At 49.6% G+C, this 25,363-nt stretch overlaps 1 protein-coding gene across 1 annotated transcript in view; it reads left to right on the top strand.

Annotated features, from left to right (window-relative positions):
- The window catches only part of PXYLP1 (2-phosphoxylose phosphatase 1), a 67,683-nt gene that overhangs the window by 26,173 nt on the left and 16,147 nt on the right, over positions 1–25,363 (top strand). The window contains exons 6-7 of the mRNA XM_055086876.1: positions 10,241–10,411; positions 15,388–15,687. Coding sequence (XP_054942851.1) covers positions 10,294–10,411; positions 15,388–15,687 — 418 coding nt within the window. The 5' untranslated portion in view covers positions 10,241–10,293. The remainder of the gene's footprint in view (positions 1–10,240; positions 10,412–15,387; positions 15,688–25,363) is intronic.

Raw genomic sequence — 25,363 nt, 5'->3', positions numbered from 1 at the left:
ACTCACTGACCAGAACCTGGTCACGTGAAGACAGCTAATTGCAAGGGAGTCTGGGAAATAGCTATCTCTAGCTGGGTGGCCACGTGTCCAGCTAAAACCTAGAGGATTCTGCTAGTAAGAAGTGTCTGCCACATATGTGCCCTCTACGGGGAAGAGGAAGAACGTGACCAAGGCAGGGTGCTGGCGGCCACTCTCTGGTTGTGAAGCAGGGGTGCGTGCCAGGAGGGCCAGGCTCCCTGAGCAGCCTGGGGCCTTGTGGTGGTCGTGACCTGCCCTTGGCCTGTCTTCCGGTCAAACAGGGGACTTGAACCAGGTGGTGTTTAAAACCTCTTCAAACTGACTTGGTCTGTTTGCCGCAGTGCAGGCATTTGTCTCTAGGGTGGGCACAGAGACAGGGCGGCAGCAGGGTGAGGACCCCACGTGTGGGTGGTGGGTATTAAAGCCATAAGAGAAGTCACTGCTGACACTGAGAGCTTATTAGGAGCCCGGAACTGGGCTGTGACCCTTACAAGGATTAACCCCGTGAGCCTTACACACCCTATGAGATGGATTGTTCCCATTTCGTAGATGGGGCAGCTGTGGCTCAGGAAGTGTTAGAGAAGGGCTCTAGACCTGGCCAGCTGACCCCGGAGCCCACATACTTAACTCCACGTCGTGGGAAGGAGGACTGGGGACCTGCAGTGGGACTCGTGGGGTGTGGCCAGGTCATCGTGAGCCCGGAGAGCAGGGCCAGAGAGCGCTGGGCCTGAGGCTGCCCTTATCCAGGGCCAGCTGCGGGCGTGATCTGCAGCGTTGATTGTTCCCCGCCCCCGACTGGTGACCCTGTAGCCAAGGAGGTGGATGTTGCCCCCTCCGTGTCACATCTGGGCATGACGCTGTCTTGGGTTACATCACCCCTCCCCAGCCCAAGGTAGAAGACAGGCTGTCCTTCAGCAGGAGAGTAATGTGGGTGAGAGAGGCGTCCGGGAGGGTTGGTGTGAGGCACAGCGCAGAATGTTCCAGGGGAGGCACGTTGCGTTGCGTGGCTCTCAAGCATCCCTTAAAGCGTCACCCCTGCTGAGAGGGGCAGGGAGGCCTCAGGGCCTGCTCCTGTCCTGTATTCCCAGAGGAGGCTGGTGCTGGGAAGAGATAGAGAATCCCAGCCCTAGAAAATGAGGGTCAGTCCACGAAGTAGGCCTGTCCCTCAAGCTGGCACTGCTTGGTGGCCTGGCTTCTGAGATCAGACCCCTCCTCTTGCTCCAGCCTGGAGGTCAGTGGCTTTGGGCCCTGAGGGGACTCCAGGAAGGGAGTGGGCATCAGTGGGTGAGCAGTCCAGTCCCTTGGTGGTGGGATTCCTTGGGGTCCATTGATAGGCTGGCCTAGGTGGGGGGAGTGAGGCCCTTGTAGCCACCTGCCTGTCGGCTCCACGGGGACGTGGAGGAGCTGACCCAGATGAGCTGAGGGCTCCCTGGCCCAGCCCTGGTGGGGCCTCTGGGCAGCCGGCTGTCCCCGGGTGCAGCAGACTCACTGCAGGTGCAGCTGTGGGGTGGTGCCCGGACCAGTCCGCCTCCCTGCTCTGGCTCCTCTCACACACAGAGATGCAAACCCTCCTAGAGTCAGGACGGTCTTACTTAGTGCTGTTTCTTTGGTTCGTTCCTAAAACGCACATGTTTTCCTAAAATGCAGTTGTGAACCCGTCAGCTCCAATCTGCTCTTGAAGATTGAGCTCAGCTCGGGCCCAGCTTTCTGCACAGGGAACAGTACCACCCGCTCTGGGCCTAGGTGGGTCCCCTCCCCTCCCCCGCTCTGCTTCCCCATCATGGTACTGGTTTCACAGGCCAAATGTTCTACTTACTCATTGCTCCACTGACCAGACTGTGAGCTTCCTTTTTTTTTTTTTTTTTTAACACTTAAAAAAAAATTTTTTTTTAACCTCAAACATACACCAAAGCACAGAGGATCATATGATGTGCCCTTAGGATTCATCACCCAGCTTCAGCAATTGTCAGCAGTTTGCCCATCGTGTTTCACTAATTAATTCCTCCTTGACCTTCCCCCGCCGCTCCCCCTTCCAGAATATTTTAAAGCAATTCCTAGATCTCATATGCTTTCTCTCGTAAGCACATTTCAGCTGTGAACTTCAAGGTGGCGGAAACTGTGTCCTGTATCCTGTGTCCTCAGCACTTTGCATGGTGCTCGGCAGATATTGGCTTTGGGGAGATAGGTTGTTTTGAGTCAACTAATTGACTGGATGAATGAATCGGTTTCGGCCTTTAGAGCCCAGCCTGCAGGTTAGCTGGAATTTGAATAGCTGGAATGTGAATGACTGCTGGGAGTTCACTGCCCCCTTGGTGCTTTCCAGGAGGTTCTGGAATCTTTCAGGCTCTCACTCCTCAGACTTTAAGGTTGGTTTATTCTTAGCCAAGCGTCTTTGATCTTGCAATTAAACTCCACTTTGAGGTGACCTTGGAGAGGGAGGACTAGGAAGATGTAGCTTTTACCTTTGCTTGGTTCATATTTAGTTCACAATTATAGACTTGAGGTTTTTTTGTTAATTATAATGCTGTATTTACTTAGGCCAAAATGATGAAGACCAAAAAAAAAATATACCAAAGTATAGAATACATCTAAAGCATTTTCTTTAATACCGTCTTTCTATTCCTGGTAATGGTATTTTAACTACACATATGAGATAATTGAATGCATAGTTTTCTTTCAAACGGCCATGTTCACGTTTAAAACCCTAAATTCTGTACACTTTGAAGGGGACTCTGAGACCGGAGTCACCAGACGTGGCATTTCCGGCTTTTACAAGGTGAAAATCAGGTCAGGGCTTGGGCTTTGGAAATCTCTGGTGGTAGAATGGGTAGCTTGTAAAAATGCCTTTGATATATTCCTTTTTCCTCTTAATTCAGCAATGGTATTACCATAATACAATAATGGGAACTGCCTATTTACTAGTGCTTTTTTTCAAAATTACATTCTAAAATATTTTCTCTCACTATTCAAATCTGTTGTAAAGTTGAATTAAGTTAACTGAGTTTTCTGTTTGCTTACTTGTTTGTTTTCTTTCTCGCTGCTTCATCAGGGATTCAGAGTAATAATTCTATTTCTGGATTTAAGATATTTTTACCATGTGGGTTTAGCAGTGGGGACTAAGGCTGGGCCCAGTAGACATTTGAGTATTGGTAACTATTACTACGTTCAGCCTGCGACATGAAACAGTGGTTTCCGCTGAAGTACTTACAGGGATTGGATTTGGTCATGATGTCATATTGAGTCAAGAGCATCTTCCATGGAAGGTGATGGGACTTGAGAGACGTTTGACGATTAGGAGAGGTGGGAGGTGTACTGAAGTAGGTCGCAATCCCGCAGCATTTCACCCTGCTGATGTGGCAGCGACTCTTCCTGTGGACTTTGCTTTCTGGGCTGTGAGCAGGCTGTGGGGTTTCTACTGTGGGCCCAGTCCTGGCTGTCTCTTGGCATGACTTGGACAAGTTCTGTGGGTTATCTGGAGGAGCTGCAGTAGATCCCAGGGGTGTGCGTGCTCCGAACTCCTGTGGAGGGAATATGCAGGAATATGACCAGAAGGGGACCCAAGGAATGCTTGATTTCTTGAGTGGCTGAGAGCCTCCTCGCTAGGGATGGAAAAGGAGAAAGGGTCTCTGGAGAATGGGGCTGGAGCTTGGGCCAGAGAGACGGAGAGAGCCTGTTCGTTGGCTGGTAATCCTGTCTTCTTAGGATGGGGCCCAACAGAAGCAGAGACAGATGTTCCAGGCTGGAAAGCCTGTGGCAGGGTGGGACACCACAGCTGAGTCAGCCCTAAGGAAGGCTGCAATGGTGGGGCGGGCCAGGAACGGGCTGTGAACGTGGCCGCCTGCCCTGCCGGATGGGGCTGGGCTCGTGAATAAGGCAGTGGCCCGCGGCCAGGGTTTGGAAGGGGAGCCACAGCATGGGGCAGAAACAGCAGCTCCGGGAAAGGGTGACTCTGTGTTTAGTTGGTGGGCAGAGGTCTGTGTGACTCCTCCAGAGCTGGGGGTCACACACAGCACATCCCTACCCCGCGCCAGGTGCTCTGCGTATTATGATATTTACTCCTGCTCTTTATTTTATTTTTAAAATAAATTTATTTATTTATTTGTTTGTTTGTTTATTTTTGGCTGCCTTGGGTCTTCGTTGCTGGGCGTGGGCTTTCTCTAGTTGCGGCGAGCGGGGGCTACTCTTCGTTGCGGTGCGCGGGCTTCTCATTGCGGTGGCTTCTCTTGTTGCAGAGCACGGGCTCTAGGCGCACGGGCTTCAGTAGTTGTGGCTCGCGGGCCGTAGAGCGCAGGCTCAGTCGTTGTGGCGCACGGGCTTAGTTGCTCTGCGGCATGTGGGATCTTCCCGGACCAGGGCTCGAACCCGTGTCCCCTGCATCGGCAGATGGATTCTCAACCACTGCGCCACCAGGGAAGCCCTACTCCTGCTCTCTTATGCTCTTATCCCTAATTTTATTTAAGATCAGGATCCTGAAACTCAGCAAAGTGAAGCTGTCAGGAGGACACAAGAAAATAGCGGCAGAGCAGGGAGCTGATACAGATGTGCCGGTCTCTGAAGCCTCATGTTTTCCACTGTATCAGGGCTCCCCGGATCTTTTCCACTGAAGAAGTGAAGAAACACCCCAGGGCGGAGCCATGCACCGGGTTCTCACATTGGGGTCCTAGCTCCAGCTGAAAATGCAAACTTCAAAGCCATGTAATTATATCGTTATTCTTTAGCCATTAAAAAAAAAGAACAGAACGTGACCTTCCTTTCCAAGTATTCTAGGAAAATTAGCTCCAAGAGAAGGCATGTATGTGTTTATCCCAGGTTCTGTGTTCGTGTGCTGCCCGCTTCCCCCTCCCTCCAGCCCCTAGGCTTTGTGCCACCAGGCTGGTCCTAGCACAGTGGCAGTAATGAGATTCTGACCATTATTTGCCATTTGCAGTCTTCCAAGGGAGAGTCAGAAGGTAGGGGCACAGAAACCCAGAACATATCAAGGGGAAACGGTGGGTGTCCCTAGATGGAGGGACCTGTGTCATCAAATGAAAAGCCACAGATAACGTGGAGACGTCAGTAGCCCAAAAACTAAAAGCAGTACAGCAGTCATATGATCCCAGCCATCTGGTTAACCCAACATATCCTCGGTATTTTAAATCTGGAACTAAATATAGCTCCTTTCCCCAAAAGCCCTCAGCATATTGAAGAATGTAGATGAGATGGAGCTTTTGTATGTGGTGCCTGCAAAAAAAAAGGTGAGGATATAGGGATCTAGACCCTGGCTTAGAATTTCCTGGTAAAAACCCAAGGTATTTTCTCTTTATTGGATCAGTTAGCTTTTGCTTTACAGGTCTCAAGCTCCCCAAACTTAGTGGCTTAAAACAGCAACCTTTACGTATTTGCTGTGATCTGGGGGTTGGCCGTGCCGTTCTTTTAGTCTGGGCTGACTCTCCCGATCTCCATCTACGGGTGGTGAGGCCGGGCTGGATGGTCTCCGATGGCCTTGCTCACACGTGTGGTGATTGGCAGGCTGGTGGTTTGAAGAGAGCCTCAGCCGGGACTGCTTGCCTTGGCCCCATGTGGTTTCTCATCGTCCAGCAGCTCGCCTGGGCGTCTTCACACGGTGCTCTTGGTGTTCTAAAAGCAGCCAAGGAGGACAAGCCCTAATGCATAAGTACTTTTCATGCCTCTGTTTGCAACTTCTTTGCTATCGTCCCATTGGCCACAGCATATACCTTGTCCAAGCTTAGAGTCGGTTTGGGAGGCATCTACCCAAGGCCGTGGATACAGAAAGGCATGAACAGACTGGGGGCCGTCACCGCAACAGATCAAACCTGTCTATAAGCCTGAGATTTAACTTAGCAAAAGCAGTTGTTTCCACCTGATGCCCACCTGAAGACGACTCTGAACCAGGCTATGACTCACCCTCGTGTAAAGAGGCAGTTCTAGTGGCCTCATCTGTTAGTAAGTGTGGTGGAAAATCTCCCGAGAGCCTGGAGGCAGGAAGTGCTTAAAGGTCAGACCCAGCCCAGCACCAGAAGAAAGTTCTCACCGCCCACACCCAAATGCAGGGCAACCAAGAGGCAAGTCTGGTTCCCGAGCTGCTAAAGCAAGAGACACCACCAGGCTCAGAAATCAGTGGTGGGTGGTTTCCCCCGGGCGGCAAGGCTGCATCCCAGGCCCACAGTGGGAGGCTGAAGATGGCATCTGAGCCGGAGCGACGGAGGGCCGGGTGGGGATGAGAACAGGTGACCATTTTAGCACCCGCATAGCTGGAGGAACCAGCAAACAGGTTAAGAAACTCTTCCTCTTTCCCAGGAGGAGGGAGGAAGCAGCAGAGTGAACTGACAGAAGATGAGTAGGTAACAAAGCCATTTTCATTACCATTTTCTTTTTTTAAGAAAATTTATTTATTTTATTTATTTATTTTTGGCTGCGTTGGGTCTTTGTTGCTGGGAGCGGGCTCTCTCTAGTTGCGGCGAGCGGGGGCTGCTCTTCGTTGCAGTGCGCGGGCTTCTCATTGCGGTGGCTTCTCTTGTTGCAGAGCACAGGCTCTAGGCGCCCGGGCTTCAGGAGTTGTGGCTCGCGGGCTCTGGGGCACAGGCCCAGTAGTTGTGGCGCACGGGCTTAGTTGCTCTGCGGCATGTGGGATCTTCCCGGACCAGGGCTCGAACCCATGTCCCCTGCATTGGCAGGTGGATTCTTAACCGCTGCGCCACCAGGGAAGCCCACCATTTCCTTTTAATATTTATTTATTTAATTTATTTATTTTCCTTATGTGTTTTGGCTGCGTTGGGTCTTAGTTGTGGCACACAGGATCTTAGTTGAGGCAAGAGGGATCTTTTTGTTACAGTGCGCGGTCTGCTCAGGTTTCTCTCTAGCTGTGGCGTGCGGGCTTTTCTCTCTCTAGTCATGGCCGCAGGCTCCAGAGCGCCTGGGCTCTGTAGTTGGCGGCACGTGGGCTCTCTCGTTGAGGTGCGTGAGCTCAGTAGTTGCGGCGCACAGGCTTAGTTACCCTGCGGCATGTGGGATCCTAGTTCCCCAACCAGGGATCAAACCCGCATCCCCTGCATTGCAAGGAGGATTCTCTACCACTGGACCACGAGGAAAGTTCCTGACAACCATTTTGTTTTGAGCGTCTACCATACGCTGGGGGTTGTACTTAGCCTCACAACATCCCCGGGTAATTAGTCCCAATTTACAGATGAGGAAACTGAGTCTCAGAGAGATTAAGTAACTTGGTCCATGGTCGCCGAGCTCGAGGTTCTGACCCAGCTCTGTCTGCCTCCAGAGTGCCGTGTGCCCTTTCTCTGCACGTGCTGCTGATGTGGTCCCACAGAGAAGCATCTTCAGGCAGCAAGAAAAGCAGAACTCTCCTAACAGAACTCTGAAAGGCCCCAAAGGCCATCTGCCGGGCAGGAACACTTGAAGATGTTCGTGTAAAGGAAATGGAGCCCTTCCAAAGGTGGTATTAGCCTCAGAAGAAGGTGGTAGCATAACAGAAGGGACAGGAAGGCATGAAGGAAAGCCCCAGGATAATTACCTTTTGGCGGAACAGGGACACCCAAAAGGAGACATTGCTCTGAACCTTCTCCACATTCTGTGATCCAATCTCCATCCACACACCCCGCTCACCTTGCCCAAATTAAAAGGATCCCCTTATAAGAGGGTCATTGTAAAGTAGAATAAATCCAGTCGGGAACGACTGAGTTAGTGAGAGGGTTCTGAAATCCACAGGCTGGTGAGCCAGAAGCAGCCAGCCGTCCTCAGGTAGCTAAGAAGCTGGCACATGCCAAGAGTCAACTTGTTCTGCGTAGATACACGGGTTGCAACTAGAATCAGTATGTAGACATGTGGGGATGACACTGTAAGGCATAAGAAAGAGCTTTAGAGGCACAGATCTCATTTCGTATCTTGTCATCACCACTTAATAACCTTGTGCCCTTGAGTTTCGATTTTCTGCTTGCATGTTAGCAATTACCAAGCCTGTCCTCAGGGCATGTCACGGGAATCCTAAGGGAATGGATGGTTTTGAGCAGTTAGAAGTTCCTGGTTCCTGGAGGTGTGGAGCAAAGGTTGGAAGCTGCCCAGGGGAGGCTGCTCCGAGAGAACGCTGACATTCCACCCGGGTGGGGTATATTTTGGAAATACTGGCCAGTGTTTGTAGCTGAATGTGGGTGCCTTCCATGCTCATCCATGGGGAGCTTGGCCAGACAGCAGAACCTGTCCAGGGTGAGGGGTGGAGAGACTGTGACTTGGATTTGACTTAGGTTGTTTTCTTTTGGGCGGGGAGGGGGGGACGGTTGCTGTTGAACCGTCAGATGAGCATTGCCGAGGACACCCCCAAGGTCGAGGATATGAGAGAATAGACTATGACGCCTCCCAGACACCCCAGGCAAGGAACTCGCCAGCCTGGATCAACGGCCCAGAGCCACCCAGGCTTGATGCTTTATATCTGGGATTGGGGTTTGTCCACATGAAGGCTTCACCCTCTTTGTTTCCTCAAGAGGGAACAACTACAGGGCCACAGTCAGATGGGCCCACATTCTGTCTCTCATTGTGACCTCAGCCACCTCGGAGGTTCAAGGCAGAAGTCCTGGCCTTGGCCTCTCACCAAGTGTAGATTCTGGTGAGCTGCTTTCAGGGTCTGTGGGTGTCCTTGCAAACAGCCCCAGGGGGAGGCCATGGGGAGTTTGAGTTTTGGAAACAGAAAACATTTATTTGGGGTCCTAAATATATTAAATCCTGGGTGGGATCAACCAGGGTTATGTGTTGTTTTAGCCAGAAATGCCAGAGAGCTTGTGAGGCTGGTGAGTCCTCCCCAGGGCAGGGAGGTGAGTGTCCCCAGGAGGATAGATCACCTCGGGACATGAAGTACTGGCCCCTAGATAGGAGTGGTGACTAAAGGGACCGAAGCAGTGCTCATTTGAAGGTATAAGTTGGGATCCATTTGTTAACAGAGTTGCCGGACGCTGGACATACAGGCTCAACTGTGAGGTGCGGGTGTATTTTCGTCAGTCTTTTAGCCACTGTTCTCTTGTGATAGAAAGTCTGACAGGTCTTTTAAAGGAGTGGTTCTCAAACTCCCTTGTAGGGCCCTGGGTGTGGAGGTGGGTGAGTTGGGGGAGGGCAGCTGGGAAGCAAGAGACCCCAGGACTCTGGCTCCTGCGTCGTTCCCTGCACGTGTGCTTTTTTTTTTTTTTTTAACAGCTTTGTTGAAGTATAATTCACATACCAAACAACTCACCCGAAGGGTATAATTCGATAGCTTTTGATATATTCATAGAGTTGTGCAGCCCTCACCACATTAACAGGTGAGCTTTTATCTCATTGCTTTTCTATTGCATTTGAAGGAGAAAAAGATTCTGCCACTAAAATCAGGTTTGAAATAACTGTTATAATCTTGCTGTGGTTAAGAACCTTTTGTGAAAAGGCTGTGATTTTCAAGTTCTATTTTAAACCCCAATGAGAATCAGGAAATAAATTTGGTACCTAGGACTGATGGGGTAAAACCCATAGCAACCATTCACTTTTTTCACAGGAGGGACATTTAGAGCCTCATTCAGTGTTTTTTTTTTTTTTTTTGAAGTCCTTTTGCACAGTTCTAACATGGTCAGAGAAAATTAGAATGGTGAGTGGGGCTGCAGGAAGACCCATGGATGCAGCTGAAATAGGCCCAGTGGTTCAGGATCGGGGGAGGTCTCTAATTAGCAGATGTTCCTGCTTGGCGTAGGAACAGATCCTCGACACAGCCCAGCTGTCCCTAAAGGCATTAAAGTGGGGCGTGAGGCAGTGATTGACATTCAGGGTAACGATCGAAGTTAAAGAAGCAGGGTCATCGTAGGGAAGTATTCATCAGAAATGGTTGAAGATTTAGAAGTCGGGGGTCAGAATGGGGTGAGCCTTTGCTGGTCCTTGTAAAGACTTTATGTGTCTAACACACTGTAAATGCTCAGTACACATCCTGTCTGTTTTTCTTTGGAAAGGTCATGCAGTAAAATCTCCTTCTTTCTTGAGGTCAGATAAAGGAAGCATTCACAGACCGTTCCCACTGGTTAATTTGAAGGGCACCTTCTCAGCTGGGCTAGTTTGGGGGCGAGGACATCAGCAACAGTGCAGGAATGTTCTCCGAAGGGGATTCACGCTTCCCTGCCGGAGGATGGGGCTGATTAGATTATTTCCGGTTGACAAACTTAGTTTTCCACCTTGGAACACATGTTTCTTGCCTCTCCTCTCTTCACAGGATGTGTTCCTGACTCGAGGTGAAACCATGAAGAGAAGATAAAACAAATAATAATGCTTTTCCGCAATCGCTTCGTGCTGCTGCTGGCCCTGGCTGCGCTGCTGGCCTTCGTGAGCCTCAGCCTTCAGTTCTGTGAGTGTGTGGCTGGGCTGGCGGGTCCTGGCGGGGGGAGTGCTTCTCTCTGAAATAGAAGGCCCCATGGGGAGGAAGCACATAGGTCCCGAAGCCTTTGTTCTCTCAGTGAACAGTGAGGTTTCAAACAACCCAGTCTTTTTACTGTTGGCCCTAGCGGTGGGTGGCTGTGATTCTGTGCCAGTGAGGAACAAGAGCAATCACTAAGCCTCGTGATTCGTTTTTGGCTTCTCCCTGGATTCTTAAACCGCCTGGTTATTCCTGGGTCTTTAGTTCAGGCTCCCAAGGCGAAGACAGTGAGTGGTCAGCTCGTGTCCTCCTGCCGGGTCACGCAGCAGAGGTGCCCGGCCCACCAGTTGGTTCTTTGGGGGTTGGGTGTCCGTTATTGGGGAGGGTTAGGGGGATTAGGTCCCAGTACCAAACTCAGCCCCTGGGCAGCAGGGACCGTGCACGGGAAACCCCACATGGCGAGCACAGCTGAGGAGCCAGTCCATGGGCCTCACCGCCTGCACTCTTCCCTTCACTGGGAGCCTGTGCTCAGGCTGGGCCCCAAATCTGTGTGCCCCCCTGCTCCCTGAGGGTGGTTGTCCTCAAATAACAGATCTGGTCTGGTACCTTCTTGGTTGTAACCCTTCAGTCAGTGGTGGGTCTCCAGGAGGCCCCTTGCCTTCCTGGGGCCCCTCTCTCACCTTTAACTTTACACCATCGGCTTGTCGAGTGGCTTGGCATTCTCTCCACATCCAGGCTGTGCTCTGTGCCCAGATCCTGCCGGCCCCCCTGCCTGGACTGTCCTCTTCACCTCCCTTCCATCTTCTCCACATGGTTCACTCAGCCCTTTGTTTTTCAGGAACGTTCCATGACTCCCTAACTGGGTCTGGGCTTCTTGGCTGTACATCCGGGGTGCCCTGAACCTGCTCCCCTCCTTACACTAGCCGTGCGGTATCATACTTTTCAGTTCTTGTGTCTTTTCCATCTACAAGACTGTCTGCTCTTTGAGAGCAGGACCCACATCTGTTTCCCTCTTTATCACGGGAACCAGCATTGCCAACCACACAGGAGGTGTCTCAGGAATGTTTAAGTGAATGAATGAATCTACACCTGCTCTGGAAAGCAGGCTGACCCTAATTCCCTATCCTTCTGGTGCTATGTACTTGAAGCCGAGAAAATATCTGGGCAATGCCGGCAATTGCGTTTTTGCTGCCACCTACCTGCCCTCCACTTCCCACCTCACCCCGATGGGTGGGAGACAAGGGCTTGGCCCCCATCACCGCCTGGGACATCTCTGTGAGGAGGTGGCGTTGCTGTCACTGTCTGCCTGATGGAAGGAAGGGCAGGTGGCTGCAAGAGCAGGATGTTCTGAGTGTGCTGGGGGACGTGGGAAAGACTTGGCGTTTGGAATAAGTGGTTTGAAGGGAAGAGGCTTTGAGAAAGTTTCTCCGCTTCACCTCCAATCTGTGACATATTCCATGCACACATCTAGTGCATATGACAGGCACTTCTAACGGTAAAGAGAATTAAAAATACTCACTTTGTCCTTCCAGAATAGGGAAAGAGGTCAAGAGAAGATGCTTGTGTACAGTTTAAAGATACTCCAGATGGTTAATAAACTGTCTTTTTAAAAAAAGAATCTTTTCCAGAAAGTGTGTTAGCACTGTCATTCATTTAATTGTTTATAACTTTTCATTAAAAACTTTCCATCCTGTCACTGGAGAGGTAGGATGTTACAATCAACCCTGATTGTTATTCTGAGACCCTGACAGGTTCTGAGACGTGAATGTGGGTTACTTGTGTTTGCTGTGTTTCTCTTGCATGAGGTGGTTTCCGCATCGCTGAATTGGCCTGTGTGTTTCGCTTATATAACTCTTCTGAAAGTACCTTCTGTTTTAGGAGAGCCGCTTTTCAGCCGTACTGTTTTTCGGGAAAATTTTGCAGGGTAAATTGGCCTGCCTGGGTCTGAGGTCTTTATTCTTGAATACATTGGAGTTCGGGAAGACATTAAGATATGAACATTCTTACTGCTCTTCTGCTTCTAGGTAAACTGTAACTTTGGAATTTAACTATTTCCGTGTGAAAATTGAGTTACATTGCTTTATTTTTTAGTCGCTTTATTGGTTGCTAATTATTATGGTGTAAGAAACTGGACTGATTCGTAATACAAAGGTGTCTGCTTAAGTAACACTTATATTTTCATCCTTACCCTAAAATATATGGACTTTTTTCTTTACCGTTTCTTTTGACTGATGTTTGAATACCGGCTTAGCACATATAATTGTTTTAGGTGATATATTTGAGGCAGTCAAATAGAACTTGGTTTTCTCATGTTTTAAATGAACAATATTGTTTTATTTGTTTTCTGAAATGATTGTATATTTTATTTTGTCTTGTTGATAGTTTTCTTTTTCTGATGTTTTGAATATGAGAAAGTTATGACCCAGGTTACAATGGAAAAAATCAGGTTGCTTAAAAAAGCATTTCTTCCTCTCGGTACAGAAAGTGTGTACGTGAACCCACATATATTTATTAAGTGCTTATGCGTGTTGGATATTTTTCTACACTGTTGGGGTAGAGGTGGTAGGGAAAGGATACAAAAAAGATTAAAATACAGTTCATAGTTTCTCAAACTACGTTTATTTTAAATGGTAGTAATGACTCCCTGTATGCTAGTAGACATTAATGAAAATCATTCATTTCGTGTTTTCAAGTCCTGGATGTTTTTGAGTTTGGAAATAGAGAGATTCTGAAATGCCCGACACTCAAATCGAAGAAGGGAACAAGTAAGGTATATATATCATTAGTTATTCTAGTTAAAACGTGTACAAGTGGAAAAATAACTTCTCAAATTGAGGGACTCCTTCAGTGCGACCGGAAGAGACCACTGGGTTATGAAAACCTGTGGATGATTCGTTATTTTGCTGCTTTTTCTGCTCGTTTGCAATCGTCCATTTTCCTGCTTCAACCCATCCTTTCCTTCATGCTTATCCTTTGCTCATTTCACCACATTCCAACCACCATTCCCCAAATGGCAGCGTGGCAGGAGCTCAGCTCGCAGACCCTGGAACCACAGCCTTGGGTTTGAATGCCACTCTGCCACTTAGCAGCTGTGTGCCCTCGGCAGGCGTGGCCTCCTGGAGCCTCTCTATTCCTTCTTCTGTAAAATGGAGTTCATTGTTGCTACTTTGAAACATTGGCGTGAGAACGGAGATTTTGTGGGAAAACCCTTGGCTCGGGGAAGCACAGTCCATGTAAACAGTAGAGTCCTGTCATGATATGTCATCACCAGAATCCAGGGCTCTTGGTGTCCCAGAGGCTGCTTCAGCCACTTGTGGAGAGAGCTTTTGAAACAGTATAGCATGCATTTCTTCCTTTTTGATCAGAGTTCATTGGCCTTGATAGGAGTCAGTCTACCCTGGGCACCTGTATCTTGGGCAGGGCCCTGGTTGACCAGAGCAGGTTTCTAAGGGAGATGTCCAAGGTGGACTGGAAACGCAGATCCCCAGGTAGAAGAGGGGAGGGTTAACCTGCCAAAGTGAAAGCCAGAGTGACGGCTGTCTTCGATATCTGAAGAGCCCTATCTCTATCCAGTATCTGCAAGAGCAGTTAGACCAGCTCTGTGTGGCCTGGTGGCCAGGGAGACGCATTTTAGTTAAGCATCAAGTGAAGCTTCCTGAATGTCATCGTCAGGCGGAGGTGGAGCGGGTTGTGTCCCTGGAGCATCACTCTATGAAGAATAGGACAGTAGGCAGGTCACTGGACCTGATCCCACTTAAAACCTCTTCAGACTCTGAGGTTTGGGGAATTTTATCTTTCCTTGTTGATCCAGTGCCGTGAGTTTGCATAGCTTTGTCCTTCAGCAAACATTCCACTGTGTGCTGGGCCAGGGCTGGGCGTTTCATCTCCTAGGAGCCACAGGAGCTCTCTGTCTGGTGGAGGAGAATCCCAAGCAGATACTTGGAACACAGTGTACAATATGCTAGGACAGGAGAGAGGCAGCCCCACGAGGAAGTGGGAAAGAACGTGGACTCCAGAGCCAGACTGCCTGGGTCGAGTCCCTGTCCTGCCACTTACCAGCTATGTGAGGTCAGGCACGTTACCGACCCTCGCCGTGCCTCGGTTTCCTCATCTGTAAAATGGGGATAATGAGAGCTCTTGTTTCATTGGGTTGGTAAAGGATATTTATAACACACCTAGAACAGTTCCTGGCACAAAATAATCACTCTATGCATGTTTGTTAAATAAAATGAACGAGAGATGACTCGTGACAGGGTGACATGGGCGGATGAAGGACAAGAAGCCAGTCCAGCGTAGGAGGTCAGGGAAGACTCATTCCCAGAGGAGGTGACATCCGAGCTTCAGCCTTGAGGGATGAGTTGGAGTTGTCCAAAGAGGAAGCTGGGAAGGGCATTCCTGGCAGATGGAGGTGGGTGTGCAAAGGCAGGGCAGGAGAGAGCAGGACCAGGTTAGTCACCGGTGTGTAGCCGTGAAGGTGGACAAAGGCCCAGGCCACCTCCATCACCATGTTATATCCTGAAAGTCTGGGGAGCCAGTGAAGCAGGGAAGACAGCATATCATTAGATTTGTCTGGGAAAGACCACAGTCTGGTACAGTGTTTGCCAAAGAGTGGTCTCCTGAGCATCTGGATCAGAGTAGCCCCGGGCGTCTGTTAAAATGCATGTTCCAAAAACAAAAAAAGAGCACATTTGTGCCCCTCCCCATAGAATCAGAACTGTGGGAGTAGAACTCCCTGGGGGTTCTAATGTACACAAAATTCGGGTGCTGCCCATTCAGAGGCCGGTGGGAGGCTGATACTGAGAGACAACCCGGGGCCACTTTCCTCCTCCGGTTAAAGGCTGGGAGTGGCTCCGATGAAGGTGTGTGCCCCGAAAGGAAGGAGCAAAGCTGAGAGCATCAGGTGATTCTGTGGACTTTCAGCTAAACGATCGGGCGGTGCAGCGGGACTGGGGTGAAGGAAGAGAAGGGAAGGCTCTGCCACTCCGTGTAGGGCTCAGGTGGTTCAGCGGATGCTGCCTTCGTTCACGCGTCCGCGCAGCCGCTCACACAGACGGCCCCTCCACCTGGCTTCGGTGTGCTGAAGGCCGAAGGAAGTACCCAGCGCACATTCTGGGAGGTCGACCATGTGGAGCTGTTGGTTCTGGACGAGGAGGCCCGGGGAGAGCGCTCTGAGCACGCAGAGAGGCAGGACAAGCCCAGGCAGCTGGGTGGGAGCGGAGCAGGCGAAGAGCTGGGGCCTCGGCTGCTGCTCTTCGAGGTCGGCTCTTGGCATTTGCAGCTCCAGCTCTTCGTGGGCCCCCCCGAAGGTCCGTGGCGTATGGTGGCGGGGATTTTGCTGAGGGACACATGCACATAATCACAGCCGTGAGCGGACACCTTGGGCTGGTCCTGCGTCCCGCCCTGCAAAGCTGCGGGGCTTTGTCATTCTCTCTTCTCTGTCCTGTGTACATTTTATGGAGGAAAGCATGTGTCCGGGTGATGTGTGTAAATTTGGGGATTCATGAAGATCTTAATATGTTTTGGTGGCAAAGGTTTGGGGATGCAGCCCTTAGGATGTCAAGGCTCTAATGTACTGTGTATTTAAAAAGCACAGTAAGGTTCCTGCTGGGTTTTTGTTTTGGTGAGTCGACGTCCAAAAAACGAGAAATTTAAAATGAGGGCTTGCATTTTTAACCTAAGGGTTCATAGGTTCTAAATAAATTCTTTATTTAGTATTTTTTAAATTAATCTTGATCCTTTTCTTGGAGATTTATTTTCTTTGATTTCTGAGAGTTTTAACGTTGCTTTTTCTTTGAATGTTTCATGCCCAGCTACCACATAGAGTTAAATATCTTTGCATAGGAAAAATTCTGTAGGTAAATGACAAAATTAAGTCTGACAAATCAGCTTTTATCATAACGTCTTAAGCTCATGTCATAGTTATTACTGGAGGAGGTGAGAGTATCATGTACCACGCAGGCCCTTCCACGAACTAAAATTGGGACACATTTATGTCCGTGGGTTCTTTCTAGTTTTCTTCCAGGGTGGGGACATTGTTTCTGTCTCTGTCTCTCTCTCTCTCTCTCTTTTTCTTTCTCCCCCCCCACCTTCCCCTTCTCTCCCTCACCTTCCCTCTCTCCCTCCCTTCCTTTCTTCCTTCTTTCCTTCCCTCCTTCCTTGTTTCTGATCTTAGAGAATTTCTCCTAAGCATAGATGGAGGACAGAGATGTATGCTCAAAGATGTTTATTGCATCGCTGCTTATAATAGGAAAAAGGGGTAGACAACTAAAGTGTCCAACAGGAAACACTGCTGCATCCATTATACCATGTTTACATAGACCCGTCTATATTGACTTGGAAGGTTGTCCAAATATATCTACTAAAAGGACATGTGGTACTTTTGTGTGTGTGTGTGTGTGTGTGTGTGTGTGTGTGTGTGTTTGTGTAGTCAGCAATATTGATAAGAAGGGGAATCTCCCATTTTAGAGGAGAGGAAACTATCCAGGCTAGTTAGTAAAACTAGGCAGTGTTAGTAAAATGAGTCAGTGAATTCAGGAGAACATGTGCCAGTCGCCAAGACTGTATGAGGAGAGAGACAAAGTAGGAAAGGAAGCTGCAGGATGTTGACATTGGAGTACCCACTGAGGGGGCCTGAGCCAGGGATGCAAAGGGAGTCCGCCCAGGTAGAGTTTGCACTGATCAGCTTGGACCCCACTCCTGTTGTCTTGGCAACAGGGCTCCAAGCTGATGACATTAAACAAAAAAAAACTTGAAGTGAGCTAAGTGCTAATCAGAGACAGAGCCCTGGGATCTTGGTAGCGTCCCACCAGGGGGAAGGGGTTGGAGGGGAGGTTTTTGAGACTGATCAGCAATGAGGTCTTGGGGGACAGAATCTGAACCCCAAGTAAGAAGGTGAAGTCAGGAATGCACACAGAGAGAGCTCTGGAACAGTCTCACCATCCTTCCTACCAGTGTGGCCCCAGCACAGGATGCCTCACTGGGGCCCAGCAGAGCCAGGCCGCCCAGAGTGGGAGGGACAGGGAGTTCACCACAATGCAGGGCCCTCTCTGAATTAACTGTTTGGGGCTCTGGCATCACCTCTTGCCCTCCCTGTCTCCCTCCCTGTTTTTTCTGTATCATCTGAGGGGCTGGACCCCACTGGCCAGGGGATTTGCCTCTTGGGGAACCTGGAACCCCGCTCTGCTTCTCCCCTGTCTCAGGTATCTAGCAGAGAGTGAGATGGCCAGTCTTCACAGCGTCCAGATACCTGAGGCCCCCTTGCCCCCCGCCGTGCGTGGTCTCTCACTGAGGTGGCCTCCCCAAGGTTCTCCCACCCACCTGACCGCTCTTCCTTTTGACCCTTTTCACAGAAGCAAATGACCAGCCTTGACCCACCTTTCTGAGCACTTGGTTTGGTGGCCTCAGTGGGGTGCAGGCCTTTGAGACACAGAAAACTTTTTGCTCTTGGGGAAGGGAGAACAGTGTCCTTGGGCCATAGTGACCCTGTCACCATTCCCAGCGGAGCAGGCACAGGAGCACAGTCTCACCTCTGGCAGGACATCCAGCCACACACACACTGCAGCATTCACTGTGGGTTCTCTGGGTGGGAAGACTGTGCGTGACTCACTTCTTTTCATACCTTGGTATCGATGGCTATTTTAGGATGAACACGTGTTTATATGAATTGTAAAGATCCCTTTTCATTTTGTAAAAAGAAAAAAAAATCTCTTCTCGAGGGTGTTGAAATTGGAAACCTATTTCCAGGTACACTGAGTTCTTAGCCTGAGTTCATGGACATCTGCATTGTCTCACATGGTTTCAGGGGTGCTGTGAACCCCCAGAAATCAAATTTAAAAGTAAGTGTATGCAGTCCTTTTTCAAGGGTGACGATCAGTAGCTCTTGTCAGATTCTCAGAGTAAGGTAGAGGGGATCCAGGCCCTGAGATGGTTAAGGATGTCTGAGGTTCTTTTCATAGCTCTTTTGGGGGACCTGTCTTGAACGTCTCTCCGATTTCTAGTCTCTGTCATGATTTGGAGTCCTTGGTGCTTGCAGCATCTAACCCAAGGGACCCGGTTAGGTCAAGGCCAGTTACCAGTGGTCCCATAGGAGTGTGAGATTTCCTGGCTCCTCCAAGAGTCCGCAGCCGGGCTCAGGCTCAGGTCACAGTGGGTCTCCTGCCCCTGCACTCTGGCCGTCCTGTGGCCTTGGGTCTCAGTTGTCAGAAGGGGGTCAGGCAGGGAGGAGATAAGAGCTTGCACACAGCCTAGGACAGGAACTGAGTCCTCAACCGCATGAGGCCCACCTTGTTGTGGGCTCTGGTGGCGTAGTTCTCGTTTTTATTTGAGAATTACGCACATTTTTATATTCAGTGCAGGCTGGAGACAGGGCATTAAAGACGCCTTAGTGGATTGAGGAACACAGAGGGAATTGTGGGAATTAACCTGTCAGAGCAAATCATTATTCTTTGGCAGGCCAGTGAAGGAGAGAATTCAAGAGCCTTTTGGACTCTTGGGAGGAAGAAATCGGAGACATCAGGTGACAGGACTAGGGGGGTTTAACTTATGAGGAAGAGGTGACTCTAGTCCCCTAGGGAGGTGAGCAGCCCGGGGCCAAGGTCCCAACAAGCGTGAGGCAGGCTGTGGAGCTAGCAAGGTGAAGAGCAGGTGCTGGGGCCACACGTCGGCCCCACCATGTTCTTTGCCGGCACAGTCAGTGGTGAGCCCTCTGGGCAGCTGAGCACAGAGCCGCGGAGACAGAGGTCAGCCAACACTTGCCCACCTGCCCTGGGACACCTGTGGATCCCTGACCCCTGTCCGCAACCTGCCAGGGTGTCTGTGTAATCAGAGGAAGAGCTGACAACTAAACAACAGCAGGATAACTAAACAACTAAGGCAGGGAGGGCAGGGGGTGCGGGTTCCGAGGTCACCTGACTCCTTGTAAAACTGACTCTTCCACATGCAGAAGCTCTTCCCTCTCCTGGAAAGGGCCTTTATTGGCACAGTGGGCTAGCTGCCAGGCCCCATCCCTGGGGCCGTCAGGATAGCAAGGGGAGGGTCCTGGAGGAGGGGCATGACCGCGCCCACCACAGCACAGGATTGGCATAGGAGAGGAGCCACCCACAGAAGGGAGGGAGGGGCGGTGCTCTGACCCAGGCGTGGGCCCACGGTGCTCCATCAAAATCTCCTTCCCGTAAAGGCCTGCACACAGCGGGTTCTTCAGGCTGGAGCTGCTGGGAGAAGGCCAGGAAGCAGGTGGACTCTTGTCCTTTGCCCTGGGCCAGAGCCCCCATATGGAGTGAAGAGCTGGAGGCCGTGGGCCACCGGCTTAGTGCCCTGGAGGAGAGGCACTGGCCTGTCTTCGTGCAAGTCAGAGTGACTCCCAGGGAATGAGCTGGCTGCACACACCTGGCTGTAACATGACCCGCCGACTGTGTGCGTCTCTGGGCGTCTGGAAGTAACTAAGGGGGCCTGAGGCCCGAGGCCAGACAAGAAGGAGCTCTCTGCCTAGCGGCCTGTGCTAAGTCGTGATCTGACCCTGACCCTGGACTCTTTGTTTCTCTCCTTTCCTCTCTTCTGTGGGGCCGTCAGTAGAATAAATAAAAATTAAAAGAAGCAAATCATCATTGGATGAAATATCTCTCTTCAGACATGTTCATAGCATTGGCTGCTGAGCAGGGACTTGCTGATAGGCCGTATTTCACCTGAGGCTCTTCTTGAGCACTCTTGTGGTACTTCCCAGTATCTTCTTTATATCCGAGTCGTTCCTGTATTCTTGCACCCGTACCCCCAAACCAACGACCAGGGAGTGCAGGGGCACCATGACTGAGGGCATTTCCCTCCAAGGACCGTACGCCCTTCTGCCCCCTTCTTCTTATTTAATATCTTAACACCCTCGCCAACTGGATTGTAAGCTCCTGCGGAAGGGCAGAGACCTTAGTCTTTTATTCTCTGAAGAATTCCCAGCAGGTGCTCCATAAATGTTGGATGGCTGGATGGGAGAAGCATAAATACCCGGCCTGGCAGGTCAGCAGGCCTGGCTTACAGGCTGTGGAACCCCAGGCCAGTCCCTTGACCTGCCTCTGCCTGAGGTCCATTGCCTGGCTGATGGTTGCTCTTCCTAGGGTGAGGTCCAAGGCTGGAAAAAGCAGTGTGGGCCAGTTGGCTCGACTTCTAGTCACAGCGACAGGGTTGTGGGCTCATGAGGCACGTGGATCCATCCTCTGTACATTGGGGAGGGGGCGGGTGAGACGGGGAGGGCCTACGTGAAACAGCACCTGATCGTTTTACTCTGTGGTTCTAAGAAGTTTGCTAGTTGCCTTTACGAGTGAGGGGGCCCAAGGAACTGCTTTAGAGGTCATGTTCTCTGCCATTATTTGACATTGAGACCTTGTTGGCATCTTTTTATACAAGAAGGTTTATGGATGTGAGGACAGGATGAAAATGACTGTAGGTGAGATGAGCAGGTAAAGCAGACGTAAATGGTAGAGACTCATATCCAGGGGGTGGCTTATGGAGTGCTCTCTTCTGCTGGGAAATCACACCACAAAGAAATTGCGTGCGCATTGGTGCCGAGTTAATTATCAATTAAAGGCGTCTCCTATTCTGTAATTCATGTTGGCCACAGCGATACTGTGGTCCCAGGGCACTCATCTAGGTTCATGGGGTTTTTACACCTACATGATGAAACTTGTTATCCTTCCGTCTCTTTGCCTGTCCGCTCTCCCTTCTGAGGCTCCCACAGTCCTTTTTTCTTCTGAGCTGCTGTCATCTGCGTGAGATCAGCAGAGTTCCTAATAGTCCTGAGGGCATCGGAGGAGCTGGGGAGGCCTGCCAGGAGAAGCAGTATCCTGCAGCGCTAGGCCCCAGGTGTGGAATCTGCTGCCGCAGCCCCCTTTGAGATGAACAAGGCAAGCCCAGGACTCCTAATGGGCAAGTCAGGCAGCAACCAGGGCAGAGGTGCCTCCAGCCCAGGTCTGCTCCTTTGCAGCCGACCTGTCCCCGGATCCCTGCACGTCAGCCCTGGTGGGAGCAACTGGACCGGGCTTCAGAGGTATCTAGATCCAGCCTGCTGCCTCTTGTCTGCTGTGTTTGTCCTCCCTCATCCTCCTCTCCTCTTCCCCGTGTTGCCAGCTTCATTTCTGCCTTTCAGTCCCAGCTTGGGTGTCTTCTCGAGGAAACCTGCTTGGACAATCCCCACCCACCGGGCTGGTCAGGTGACTGCTTTCCCTTGGTGTTCCCACATGAGGATTCAGGAAGGCATTTCACCAGAAGCATGGAGCACACAGCGCCTGGCTCAGGGCAGACCTTTAATTCAACAAGTATTTATGGAGGGCCTTCCCTGTGCTGGTTGCTGGGGGAATATAAACTTGAAAGAGACATAGTTCTGGCCCTCTGGACATTTGGGTTGGCGAGTTGATAAACTGTGGACACCTCTGCTTACATGTACTGTAGTGTGAGCTAGGAGGGCAGCAAGAACCAGGTGGGCTCATAGAAGGGGGATGTCCAAACTACTTGGGGATTCGGGGTGGGCTTCCTGGAGGAGGTGACCCCCGGGATGAGTTATGGAGTTGGCCAGATCTGGGAAACAGAGGTTAGGGTGAGGTTAGCATAAGCAAGAGAAGGGAAACATCCTGAAAAGCATCCTGTGGGAATGGGGGCAGCTCTGAGCATTTCAGGACAATGAGAACCAAGGCAGGGAAGGGGACTCAGGGAGATGGAGCTGGGGAGACGTCTCACCCCGTGGCCTCTATGCATCAGAACTTCCCCTGATTGTCTGGTATCTGGAGGACCCTTCAAAGGACCCCACATGGACTGACTCTGTGTCCTGGTGACTCAGGAAGGTGCGAAACAGTGGAAGGTAATCTCAACAGCTAGTGGGCGAGGTTGACAGGCCCAGATGCCAGAGGAAGCAGCAGATAAAAACTTTCTGGATGGAAGGTTTCTTTACCTGTGACTTTCAAACCATTGCTTCCTTGAGTTGTGGGTGGTTCCTATCTTAGTCTGTTAGGCTGCTAAATAAAAATACCGTAAACTGGCTGGCTTATAAACAACAGAAGTTTATTTCTCACAGTTCTCGAGACTGGGAAGTCTAAGATCAAAGCACTGGCAGATTTGGTGTCTAGTGAGAGCCCACTTCCTAGAAGGCATCTTTTTGCTGTAACCTCACATGGCAGAAATGGGGGTGGGGGAGATCTTTGGGGTCTCTTTTATAAGGGCACTAATCCCATTCGTGAGGTCTCCACCCTCTTGACCATATCACTCCCAAAGGCCTCACCTCCAAATACCATCACTTTGGCAGTTAGGATTCAACATGTGAATCTGGGGGGACATAAACATTCAGCTTACAGCAGTTCCCAGGCGGCAGCCCCAAGAAGCCTAACCCCGTGTGCTCTCAGATAAGCCAGCAAACTGTGGGGACTCTGGGATGTGCAGGGACCCATGCCCCTCTGTCCCTGTGTCACTCATATTATCATGTCTCCTTAGCTTCACTTTTCCCTGGCCCAGACTCAAAGGGAGTGTGCCCACAGGCATGGCCAAGGGGCCAGAACCTGGTACCACTTTATAACAAAGCAGAGTAAAGGATTGAGGGGTGCCGCACAGCCGGAAGGGCTGGGTCATTGACATACTGCCTTAGGACATCTACTTTTCATCCTTCTCTTGATCTGGCACAAATCCTCCCATGGTAAATGACCTCTGGACACCGGAGCTATGTATTAGCAGTTCTGGGGCCTTCTAGCTGTTAGGAAGAAAGTGGCTCTAGGACCAATCAAAGGGCTAATTTGAGTTGGTGAAGGGCCAACTCTAGCTCTGTGGTTGTTTTATCATAAGTAATGAACAAAAATGTGCTTATTGAAAAAAAAGTATATCTAGACATTATAGAAATACGCATATATTTCTATACCTATAGAATATATGTAACATATGCGTATTGTTAATCCATATCTACATATGTACGTGCGTGGATTTGTAAAACAATATAGACAGTTACAGAAAAACAAGTGAAAATACTTCTTCACACCCCATTCTACCCATTCCCCAAAGGCATTGTGATGGATGTCCTTGTAGACATTTTTCTGTTCATTTACATAATAAAAGTGCCTGTATATTCATACGTTTATGGTTAATTTTTTCTTTCCACAAAAAGGCTTATGTAAATATCCAGTGACTTGGTTTATTCACTTCATTTATCTTTGATTCTTTTCCATTCTTTTTAACTGTGGCAGAATATTCCACTGTGGATGTAACATTCTGTTCTGCTGATGAAAGATACTTAGGTCATTTCCCTTTTTTTTGTTGTTATAAACAGCGCTGCAGTGAATCTCTTTGGCCATACGTCTTGGTGATGGGAATTGATATCTTTGTCAAATAGATTCCAAGAGGTAGAATTTGGGATCATGGATAAAGCACATGTAACATTTTAGTGGCAACTGCCAAATACTCCTTCCAAAAAGTCCTTCCAGTTTCCTCTCTCACTTGCAGTGTATGGAAATGTAGGTTTCACACCCTTGCCAGTACTGATATTATTGTTAAAATGTGAATTTTTAGTCTGGTGAGGTGGGAGTGAATCATATCCTATTGTTTTATTTTGTATTTCTTTTAGTATGTATAATGTTGAACATTTTTTCATGTGTTTATTGCCACTGGTATTTATTTTTCTTTAATTAGCCTGCTTATATCCTTTATTGATTTTTCAGTTGTAGGAGAGCTGTGCACTTTGGATATTAATAATTTGTAATATATGTTGCAAATATTTTCCTCTCAGTGGATTGCTTATCTTTTACTTTTGTTTATAACATCTGTTTGCCAAAGGGAAGTTTTAAATATTTACAGAAGAATTTGCAGGAGTAGCTAGGGAATTTAAGTGGATTTAGACTGGTGATTGGGCCCTGTTTTAGCTGTTGTTCAAGTGTATGCATATATATTATGTGATGATTAATAAGCCTTTTAGAAGTTAAATGATTCATGGGCACACCTGTTTCTGTGTATTTCCTCAGTTGGCGATGCTAAAAATCCAACTATTATTTTGTAGGGAGTTCCAAATTGGGAACTCTTAGAAAGACTGGGGACCACTGACCCAGAGATGGACTTACATCTGCTTATAAATGATTGATAAAGTGTATGAACCAGGACTCATTTCGTTGAAAGTAACAGAAACCCAACTCAAACTAGCTGAAATAAGAAGACGACTTTCTCGACTTACAGAACTGGAACATCTAATGGACACTTTGACCACATCTGGACCCAGGGGCTCAAAGGGTGGATGTCCTCAGGTCTTCCTTCCTCTTTCTGATAGCTCTTTTCATTTGTTGGTCTGGCTTATCTCTACTTAGCCTCATTTTCTTCCACTGCAGAGGCTGCCCATGAGCGACAGATGGCTGGGGCAGCCCCAGGTTTCCATTCTTAGAGATCAGCGTCCAGGAGAAAAGGAGCCCCTTTCCCCGTGTCTGTAGTGTACCTCTCTCAGGGAGGCAGGACGATGTGATGGACAGTTCACCCGAACCACATGCGGAGAAGGAGTGGTTCACCAACAGAAAGAGCGGTAGATGGACAAACAGAGCAGACTGCAGGGCCCACCCGTGATATCCAGCAGACAGTGGGGGAGAACCTGGTCCGGAGGCAGAGGAGTGAGCTTGCGATGGCTTTCCATCCACCATGTACACCTTGGGCAGCTGCCTCCACCTCCCCTTGGATCCCTGGCTCTCTGCTCTGTAAAATGGTCTCTTGAGGATTGATGAGCGGATGCCTGTGCTTGGGCTCAAGGGCCCACAAAGTGCAAAGCAGATGATATTAAATGAGATACGTCAGACACCTGTCTAGCCCTTTGTAGGCACTCAATAGGTGATGGTTTTCCTCCTTAGTATTTACCAGAATTCAGAGGGTGTTCAGAACGAAGTAATCGGGTTGCGTGAAGTTAGTGTGTAAGTTCTTCCTTTACCACCATGGGTGAGGCCCCCTCTCTCTGGGGGGCCCACCTGGTGTTGCATAGATAATTATTGATAAGGA

Source organism: Physeter macrocephalus, chromosome 1, assembly GCF_002837175.3.
Source record: "Physeter macrocephalus isolate SW-GA chromosome 1, ASM283717v5, whole genome shotgun sequence".
Lineage (NCBI taxonomy): Eukaryota > Metazoa > Chordata > Mammalia > Artiodactyla > Physeteridae > Physeter > Physeter macrocephalus.
This window is presented reverse-complemented; position numbering and strand designations above follow the sequence as displayed.